We start from the raw sequence: 10,271 nt of genomic DNA, 5'->3' as shown, positions 1-10,271 counted from the left end.
TCCCAAGAAGTCTCTAAAGAACTTGTTTAATCTACATTTGCAATGTGAACATAAGGTAAAATAAGATACAACTGCTAAAGTTTGAAATTCAGCATCTTGATGAAACAGATGCTATTCTTCTGCCTCAGAGTAGTGTAATCAGGAGCATAAGAACCGGGATCACAGAAACCTGGCTTGATCCTTACCAGCTATGGAATCCTGGAAAGGTCCTTTCTGATTTCTGGGTCTTCATTTTTTTTCCATTTCAGTTGCATAATTAATCATTCATTCATGTAATAATTGCCGAGTGCCTCCTATATGCTAGGCACTTTTCAACACACTGAAAAATATAAAAGTGAACTGCACAAGAGTTTATCTTCTGAAAAGGAGAGAAAGTGCCTCCTATGTGTTAGGCACTTTTCAACACACTGAAATATAAAAGTGAACTGCACAAGAGTTTATCTTCTGAAAAGGAGAGAATAGGTAAATTTCACCATCTGCTCAAAACTGGTAAATACTCCATAGAGAACTAAAGCAGAGATAAGTAGTGGGAGAAAGATGGATTTTTTTTTTCTTTTAAGTACTGGGGATTGAAAACCGTCCACCACTGCACTACATCCCCGGCCCTTTTTATTTATTTAGAGACAGAATCTCAATAAATTGCCTAGGCTGACCTTAATCTTCCTGCCTCAGTGTCACAGGTAGCTGGGATTATAAGCATATGCTACTGGGCAAAAAATAGAATTTTAAACAAAGTGGTCAGTAAAAGCACATCATGGGAGCAGTATCTTTCATTTGTAAAACAACAAAATACCTACTTCCTAAGGTTGTTACAAGCCTTATTAACACAGCATAGGCTTCACCTGAATGCTTGTGAGGCACACAGAACTTCAGGTCCCAACCTGTCCCTATAGTATCAGAATCTGTATTTTAACAAGACCTATCAGTGATTTATAAGCATAATCAAAGTTCCAGAAACATTAATTCAAAGTATTAAATGTTTAAGTACCTGTATTAGGACTGACAAATTATAGAAATAGATAGATTCGATAATTCACGGTTCTCTTTCCCTTAACATGACTATATATTTCTCCTTAAAGATAACACTGAGTTTCTAATTATGAGTATGTCCAGCTCTAACTTTCTTGTAGATAGAGTGGAAAACCTGAACAGAAAGCCAAATTGCAGACACATTAAAAACCCTGACTACATTAAAGTCACTCTATCATTGGTACCCCAAACCCAGTCTAATCTCCAGTGTCCCTTTAGGTTTGAAGCGCCAGCCGCGGAAGTCAGGACAGCTCCGCCCTTCTCCGGCCCTTTCCCTTCTTCAACATGGCGGCCCTAGCGACAGTGCGGGCAATCTGCGCGAAGCACTCCGGGAGCGGAAGAAGACTGCGCGGTGACTGCCGAACCGGAAGAGGAGGAGCTGGGCCTGGCGGATCCGCGGGTGTTTTTGCCGCTGCCGGTATTTGCGGATCTTAGGGCGCCGAGCCTGGCGTGCGGGGTGTGTCACGATGCCGGAGCTGGCAGTGCAGAAGGTGGTGGTCCACCCCCTGGTGCTACTTAGTGTGGTGGATCATTTCAACCGGTGAGTGGACGGCCCGGGGCGGCCTAGCGGGGCCGGCAGAGCTGGGGCTGCTGAGTCACCGGCACGCTGGGGACAGCGCGGCGGCCGAGGCCAGGCTGGGGACGCAGGTGAGACGACCGCAGACCAGCCTCGGTTCATGAAGCCAGAAAGACCCGGCTCCGCGTCCCCGCCGCCACTCGGGGGCCCGGGTTGCCCGTTCCTTTCAACGAAAGCTGGATGGTGCTAGAGTATGGAGGAAAGGGCAGGCTTCGGTTGGCACTGACCCCCTGCCTCCAGGCTCGTGCGTATCCGTCACCTCGCCCATCCCTTTTCAACAAAAAGACCTTGTGTCCTGGGAAGCGCTTCAGCTCCGCGCTTCTGAGCCGCTGAGAGCTGCCCCCGGAATTCTGTTCTCGCATCCGGAATAGCATCCTGGTTGGGCGGTGGTGATAACCCCTGAAATTTTCTAGGTGGGAATTTGGTTTGATGCTATCTTAAAATGTAGACGAGGTGTCAGTTTCTCTTTGAACAATGAGATCAGTTAGAGATGGAGCATTAGTAAATAAGGTGAGAAAACATCCCACAGATCACTTGGTAAGCTCCCAGTGCCTGCCACCTTTACTTTTTTAGAGCTGTCTATCCTGCTGGACCTGTTGCACACGTTCAGAAATTTTACAAGATAATTAATTAGCAATGGAAAGACTCAGTTGAGAGCATCTGCTGTAAAGTCTTGGTTACTGTGTGCCCATTTTCCTGCTTTGTACGACTAATGGAACCAAACACGAACTCAGGACTTGATGAGGTTTACAAAACCCACTTCAGTTCCATTGCTTGAAGCCTCAGCCTAACAGGATATGTGGACTTTTCTACTGTACAGTAATTACTGTTTTATTCCTATGAGACACTTGGTTAAGAGCATAGTTCAGGCAGATGCTGCTAGCTGCTGTGCCAAATACACATGTAAAGTTTTTTGTTGTTTTTTAATGGATTTTTGTAGACCCAAAGAAAGCCAGTGGAAGTTTCCCTTGAAGTGTGGAAACTCAACTTTGAAGTGTTTACAGCTTCAAAAAGTATAAGAGCCACCAGGAATACAGAATCCTTAACTTTGATCCAAACTTATTATTACTGATAGGTTTACCAAACTCTATGTTAAGAAAAATACTGCAGTTAAAGCAATGTGAAACTAGCAACTGCTTATGAAATGTAATTCATTTTATAGGCTTCTGTCTTTCTTTAGTGTTGAGTTGTATTGTGTCTTAACATTTACTAATGGTTAAAGAATTCTTGAAGAGTGATACACTTGTAGCTTCTTAGAAAATCACTGAGGAGGTTTAAAATGGATTTGAGATTCTAAAGTAAAATCTAACCCATTCAGTCCTCTTCTCGTTGTGATTAGTCACCAACTCACTTCTGACTTCTCCCCACTACACCAGTCAGAGAGGCCACAAGTAGCCCACTCAAGCCATTGGTTGGAAATCACTTTATAAGCACCTATTCTTTACAAAGAATAAAGTAAATCTACTGGGGCTTGTAGGCATGGGGGAACATTCCAGAAAATTTGCAGTGTAGAACCCAGGCCACAATACCGGTACTACTTTAGCATTTTTATTCCTGAAGATATTTCAGGATAGAGAAGATGAGGAAAGTTCAAAGGAGCATAGGAGAATTGTAAAGAAAAAAATAAAGTTTAAATTTTTCCGAGCATGAATTACTTTGCAGTCGATGGTAAGTAAAAGCTCAAAAGTTTATGAATTACTCCTTATATTTATATTGCATACTAACCTAATATTATTACATTTGTTTAGGGAGAATAATTACGAAGTAAACCAAATTGTATCTGAACTGTTGATATTTGCCATTAACTATCTTAACTGTTGGGGTCCTGTAACTGTATGTCTGTGCAGACTGACCACCTGTTTTCTCATTTAGAATCGGCAAGGTTGGAAACCAGAAGCGCGTTGTTGGTGTGCTTTTGGGGTCATGGCAAAAGAAAGTACTTGATGTGTCCAACAGTTTTGCAGGTAAAAGATAAAGTTTAAATTTTTCTGAGCATCATTAAAATGTTGATTTACTTTTCAAAATAAATACTTATTACAATTGTGTATTACAGCCCTGAGATTCTATTTCATAATGCTGATCTAGACCAAAGGCTACACTCTAGGCCAGACCACTAAATATTTTAACTTGCAAGCTTTGTGGTCTTCATTTCAACTGCTCTTCCTGCTGTTGAAGTTCAAAATTATCTACAGAGTATGTGTAAACAAACAAATGTAGCTGTATTCCATTAGAACAGTCCATGTAGTCTGTCAGCCCCTGTACAAAACTTTTTAACCCTGGCCATGGGTAGAGCAAGAGGAGATACAGAGACCTTTAACCTTTTACTTTACTGTGAATCCTTACAAGAACTTTACTTTTATGTTCCATATATTGTTGTTGTTGTTACTGTGAATCCTTACAAGAACTTTACTTTTATGTTCCATATGTTGTTGTTGTTGTTGTTGTTGTTTGCTTGCTTGCAGTACTGGGAATTGAACATAGGGCCTCACACATGCAAGGCAAGCACTCTACCACTGAAGTACATCCCTTGCCCCTTTATTTTTATTTTGAGAAAGGATCTTGCTAAGTTACTCAGTCCGCCCTTGAATTTACAATCTTCCTGCCCCACCCTCCCATGTAGCTGAGGTTATAGCTGTGTGCCACCATGCCCAGTACTACATGTGCCTTTTTATGATCAAAGAAGCAACAACAAATACTGGTATGACCTCTGGACTAGAAGTCACTAACTCTAGTGTCTAAAAGAACCAGCCAGTGAGGCAGTTTGCCAAATGAGAAATACTGGGAAAGGATGGGCCTTTTAGTAAACTGAAGAGTATGTGTCCTTTTTATAGGCTTTACCCAGTAATTGCCAGGTCTTAACAGTTTTTTGAAGATAGCTGAAAAAAATCTAGATTTTTTTAAGGAGGGTGACTAAATAAAATAAAATTTAATGCTGTTTTGGACAAATCAAACATGTGAAAATAATCCAATCTGATTCACTTGTGACTTGTATTCTGGATTCCTACCTAGCACCTAAATTAAATCTTAATTTTTTTCTGTCTAGTCCCCTTTGATGAAGATGACAAAGATGATTCTGTCTGGTTCTTAGATCATGATTATTTGGAAAACATGTATGGAATGTTTAAGAAGGTTAATGGTAAGTGTTTCTAAGAAGGTGTTATGGCATGATGTTGACTTACTTAATCTATTTGTTTAACGTCAAGGGCCCTTTCACTTAGCTAAACTTAAGTAAGATTGGTGATAGTAGAGCAATGAAGTTGAAGTAGAGTAATGAAAAACCACAATAGTAATTTATGGCCAGGTTGTGCACTAGGATTGAGCAGGAGGTTGGGGGATAGTCCTCTGATTTCATCAGAAAATTGAGGGCTATCACATCCACTGCCCCCAGGGGATTTGATACCACCAGCCAGCATAAATGCCTCTCTCACATGTGTCATTTTCATGTTATTTCATCACAGCAGCCACATTGCTTTGGAAATTTTTATTCCCACAACTCTGCAGTTACTGCATATGTGACATGAACTTGCATTTGCTTATATATTTCCTTGGAATTGTTCTCTAGTTGTTTCATGAATGACTGGTCTCGTAAACTAGTCGAGGATGTAGATCTCTCTAGGTCACACGCTGCCTATTTTTTGAAAATTCTGTTTTTGAGTTTTAGATTTCATAAGTCTAATTTCAAGGTTTAAAATAGATGTCTGGAATTTCAAAAAGGTAAAGGACATAACTCTTAAGCAAGTTGTATAGATGGTGATGAAACAACTAAAACCTAGTTTTTTCTTCCTAGCCAGAGAAAGAATAGTTGGATGGTACCACACAGGCCCTAAACTACATAAGAATGACATCGCCATCAATGAACTCATGAAAAGATACTGCCCTAACTCAGTAAGTGTTCTCTTTTTAAAACTCTTGAATGATATTCTTTGCCAGCCAATTCAGGAGCCTCTGAAGATAGATTTGGGTAGTGAAACAGTTCACTGCACTTTCTCTGTAAGTTTGTTGTGTTGATTGTTATTATTCTGTGCAGTATTCTGTAGTCTTATGGATTTAGTAAACACAAGCCTGCCAAGTACCTGGTATGTTACTGACATTACTTTCGGTAACTGTATATTCTCTTTATAAACAAGAACACAGAGGTTTGCAGTGCTTAATATATTCTGAGATGGGGATTGAAATTTTTGCCATCTTAACTCTGATTTCCTTGTGCTCAACAACCACATTCTGTGACCTCAGCTTTTACATGGAGGGAAATACAGAGTGAGCAAACAATGGAATAATTTGAAATATAAATTCATTTTTGCTTAAAATTTTGTCTCATTTCTGATTGAATGAAATAGCTTTAGTAATCATCACAAGAATGGCTGAAATTATCCCTTTTGTGTGAAATGTAACGTAGATGGCTAAGCTGTGTTTCTTTGCCAGGTATTGGTCATTATTGATGTGAAGCCAAAGGACCTGGGGCTACCCACAGAAGCATATATTTCAGTGGAAGAAGTTCATGATGTAAGTCATCTTGCTGTGAACTCAGGAAATGAGACTGGCATCTCATTTGGGTGATAAGTATTTTTTCTTTTCCATTTTCAAGTCAGATCTTCTTAACAAAAAGAAGATAGTTGATTTCTGCTAACAGTTTGCTCTTAGGATTTTTTTCCCCTTGAGTTTTTTGTTGTTGTTTTTGTTTTGCTTTAATTTTTGTTTTTGGCTACCAGAGATTGAACTCAGGGGCACTCGATCACTGAGCCACATCCCTAGCTCTATTTTGTATTTTATTAGAGACAGGGTCTCACTGAGTTGATTAGTACCTTGCTAAATTGCTGAGGATGGCTTTGAACTCACAATCATCCTGTCTCCTACCACCACACCTGTCTCCCCTTGAGTTTTGAATCACCAAATTTTAGAAATAGAGAGGACCAAGGAAATTTAAAATTATTTTCAAAAAACAAATGGAGGCTCAGAATAGTCAAAAGGTTACTCAGAAATATTCACAGCAAAGGAAATATGGGATCTAGGGAGCTTGGCCCTAGTCTCATACAGTATCTACTATTGAGCTTCCTGTGTGCTAGTGTTTTCTTCTCCCTGAGGATTCCCAGTTCCTATAGACTAAATCATGGGTTTCCAAATGGAACAATTCAGAGCTGCCAAGATACACCTCTATGATCATTAACATCTGAATTGCATTGATATAAAAGTGCATAGTTGCCAGAATGTAGTTTTTCCCTCTTTCTAGGAAAACAACTTAAATTCTAGGGTAGGACTTGATGTAAAAATATGTTATGAGCACAAAATATTTGTATTTAGGGTATCTGCCAAAAAGCTCAGTCTTAACTTTCAAAAGCCAAGAGTTTGAGAAATGGATTAAAGACTGCTTTTGGATTTAGATATGTAATATTTATCCTTATCCTCAAAATTTGGAAAAGAATATGTAAATGTTCCTTGCACTAAGCCCTATCCTTCTCTTTTTCTTTTTGTATAATCCCAGGGAGTTTAGATCCAAAGTTATTGCCTGGTTGCAATAATGCTTTCATCCCTGATCTTCATCCAGTTGATTTTAGTTAATTTTTAACACTGCTTCTTTATAAAGGAATTGAGGCTGCATGCTTGCGCGCGCGCACACACACACACACAAACACACACATGCATAACAGTGCAGATGTTGCTTAATAAAGGACAAAAGGCACTTAAGGGTCATATGAGAAGGTAAGACCAGAAAAGTAACAACAGCTAATGTTTATAGCACATATTGTAAGTGACTTGCCCAAGATCCTGCAGCTCCCTTATTTTATGCATGGCAAGCCAGATTTTGAAGCCAAGCATTCTGGCTACAGAATTTTCTTAGCCCTTACATGAGATGCATACCCCTTTGTTGCAGTAGGTCTAAGAAAAGTATCCCTTGAATCTCATCAGTTAGTCACTAAATGATCCTTTCATTAAGACCACCAGAAAACCACTTATTCTGATTGCATTATTTCTGGTGCTGTGGCTAAAATTCATATTTTCCAGTATGAGCTTACCTCAAGTACTCTGTATTTTATCCATTCTAGAAAGAACAATATCCATTGAAAATCAACCTGAGACTTCCATGAGCATTCATCTCCAGTGTGGGATTGAGGGAATTATCAGGAATTTTTCTTAAAAACAAACAAAAAAGATTTTTCCTCAGAAAACAATTCAGTGGCCACTACAACAGACAAATAACCTAGCCATGATGCCCCAACATACCTCATCACTGAATGCCACCATGGTAATTTTAGCTTTGAGGCTAAGCTTTCAAAGTAAACCTGACCCACTCTTACTGTGGACAGCTTGGTAAATGCACATGAAATGATCTAAGAGAAGACTCAAGGTGTGAAAGGGAATGCATGCCAGTTTGCTTGTTGGAGGTGAATAACAACTGCTATGCCTCTTCTGCTAGGATGGAACTCCAACTTCGAAAACATTTGAGCATGTGACCAGTGAAATTGGAGCAGAAGAAGCTGAGGAAGTTGGGGTCGAACACTTGTTACGGTGAGGTCTTCCTATAGCATCAGAATCATTAGCTGCCCAGGATGATGCAGGGTGTGAAGAAGAGACTTAAGAGAAGTTTTGAGACCCAGGTTCTGGTCCTGGTCCTGGCTGTCCATTAGCAATTGTTTAGTTTTGAACAAATCACCATCCCTTTTGAGGCCTTTGGTTTTTTGCCCATAAATTGAGGTGCTTGAACCAGATCATCTCTAAAGTATCTTGAGTTAAAATGTAAGCCTGTAATAGGAGCAGGTGTGTGAAGTGAACATAAGTCTGTTCTCTACTTGATGTCCTTTCCAGTTAACAGTCCAGTTTCTACAGAGTATCTTTATCTTAGATTGTTTTTGTTGTTGTTTGTTTTTTAATCCTCTCATCTATATAATCCTTATTTGAAAAGGGTCATACTTTTTGTCAGCCTTCTAATTCTGAAAATTACAATAACTGATTGAAGCTTCACATTCTAGAAGTGCAGGTAGAGAAAATTCTATCCTTCATAGGAACAGGTAAGTTGAGGTGGCGAGCTCCTTAATAAGGTTATCCAGAAAGTTATTGGCAGATCTGAACTGTTGGCCTAAACAATCTTTTTTTTTTTTTTTTAATTATTTAAGTAAAAATGGTTTCATTTTAGCTGTTACAGGCATCTTTTGAAAAAGGTCCTATGATAAGAAAGATAAAATATGGGCCCTCAAATGAAAACCGAATCAAGGTGCTTTATATCCAACTCTATCAAATGGGAAGAAACATTTTTTTCCTTTGAAGCTTGCCCTTCCCTACAAATCTGGTGTTTTCTTAGAATGTGAAAACCTACATAGTAATAAGATATCCTTATGCTTTTTCCTTCCTTGTGATGGTTTTACAGAGACATCAAAGACACTACAGTGGGCACTCTTTCCCAGCGAATCACAAATCAAGTCCATGGTTTGAAGGGACTGAACTCCAAGCTTCTGGATATCAGGAGCTATCTGGAAAAAGTAGCCACAGGCAAGCTGCCCATCAACCACCAGATCATCTACCAGCTGCAGGACGTCTTCAACCTGCTGCCTGACGTCAGCCTGCAGGAGTTTGTCAAGGCCTTTTACCTGAAGACTAACGACCAGATGGTGGTGGTGTACTTGGCCTCACTGATCCGCTCCGTAGTTGCCCTGCACAACCTCATTAACAACAAGATTGCCAACCGGGATGCAGAGAAGAAAGAAGGGCAGGAAAAAGAAGAGAGCAAAAAGGATAGGAAAGATGACAAAGAGAAAGATAAAGATAAGGAAAAGAGTGATGTGAAGAAAGAAGAGAAAAAGGAGAAAAAGTAAAACATGTAGCTTTTTTTTAATTTGTAAATTAAAATCTTATAAACTAAATCAATGTGCCACTAGAGGGTTCTTTTTCACTTTCAGTGCTTGTTAAAAGGCTGTCCTGATGAGAGCTCTCTGCCTCCGATCATTCTTGCTGTGGCATTATGTGATGTAAATGACAGAGGGACTGATCTCCAACTCAGACTGCAGCCTCAGCTGCTGTGCGTTGGGGATTATGATAGCTCAGGCTTCAGATTGTGAGAAAAGTGAAGAGACAAACAACAACATAACATTTTTGGTACTCTTCATTCTTTATAAACAGGAGTTGAATTTTCCCCTCTTGAGATTCTTGGGGGGGGTCTCTTTCTGATAATTGGCAAAATTGCTAAACGGAATGTGTGGATCCTGTACATTCTCTGGCTTGTAAACCTTGAGTTCTGACACTTCTGAACTCTTGAGAACCACACCACATTTTGGACCTGCAGCTCTGGCATTATCAGGGCTTGGGGTCCAGCTTCATGTATTGTTTACCTTCAAAGACACAATTAAATGGCTTGGTTTTTAAGTCTGTGTTCTAGTGGTTTTTGGCTTTGGGAGTAAAGGTCCACTGTCTTCAGAAGCAAGATGATGTTTAATTAAAACCGCCTTGAAGAATTCTTTTAGACATATCTTTTATGAAAGAAAGGGTCTCAGTCCTTGAAATAAAAATAAAGCAGGCAGACTGCTAGAGGGAGAACTGTCCCCACGTCCCAGGTTCTGCAGGCACAATGTGTATACCTATAATCCCAGCAGCTGGAGAGGCTAAAACAGGAGGATCACAAGTTCAAGGCCAACCTCAATGCCCTAAGCAACTTAGACCCTGTCTCAAGAAAGTCCCA

At 39.9% G+C, this 10,271-nt stretch overlaps 1 protein-coding gene across 1 annotated transcript; it reads left to right on the top strand.

The window, feature by feature from the left end:
* The first annotated feature begins 1,382 nt into the window (after window positions 1–1,382).
* On the top strand, window positions 1,383–9,958 carry PSMD7 (proteasome 26S subunit, non-ATPase 7). The gene is made up of 7 exons (XM_081275315.1): window positions 1,383–1,570; window positions 3,479–3,570; window positions 4,650–4,742; window positions 5,394–5,491; window positions 6,029–6,109; window positions 8,019–8,110; window positions 8,967–9,958. Exons 1-7 carry the CDS (start codon window positions 1,497–1,499, stop codon window positions 9,409–9,411), a joined length of 975 nt encoding a protein of 324 aa, XP_081131441.1. The 5' UTR covers window positions 1,383–1,496; the 3' UTR covers window positions 9,412–9,958.
* The last annotated feature ends 313 nt before the right edge of the window (window positions 9,959–10,271 follow it).

The sequence above is a fragment of the Spermophilus citellus genome (assembly GCF_964194105.1).
Source record: "Spermophilus citellus genome assembly, chromosome: 18".
Classification (NCBI taxonomy): Eukaryota; Metazoa; Chordata; class Mammalia; order Rodentia; family Sciuridae; genus Spermophilus; species Spermophilus citellus.
Note: the sequence above shows the minus strand (reverse complement) of the source record. Positions and strands in the feature narration are given on the sequence as shown.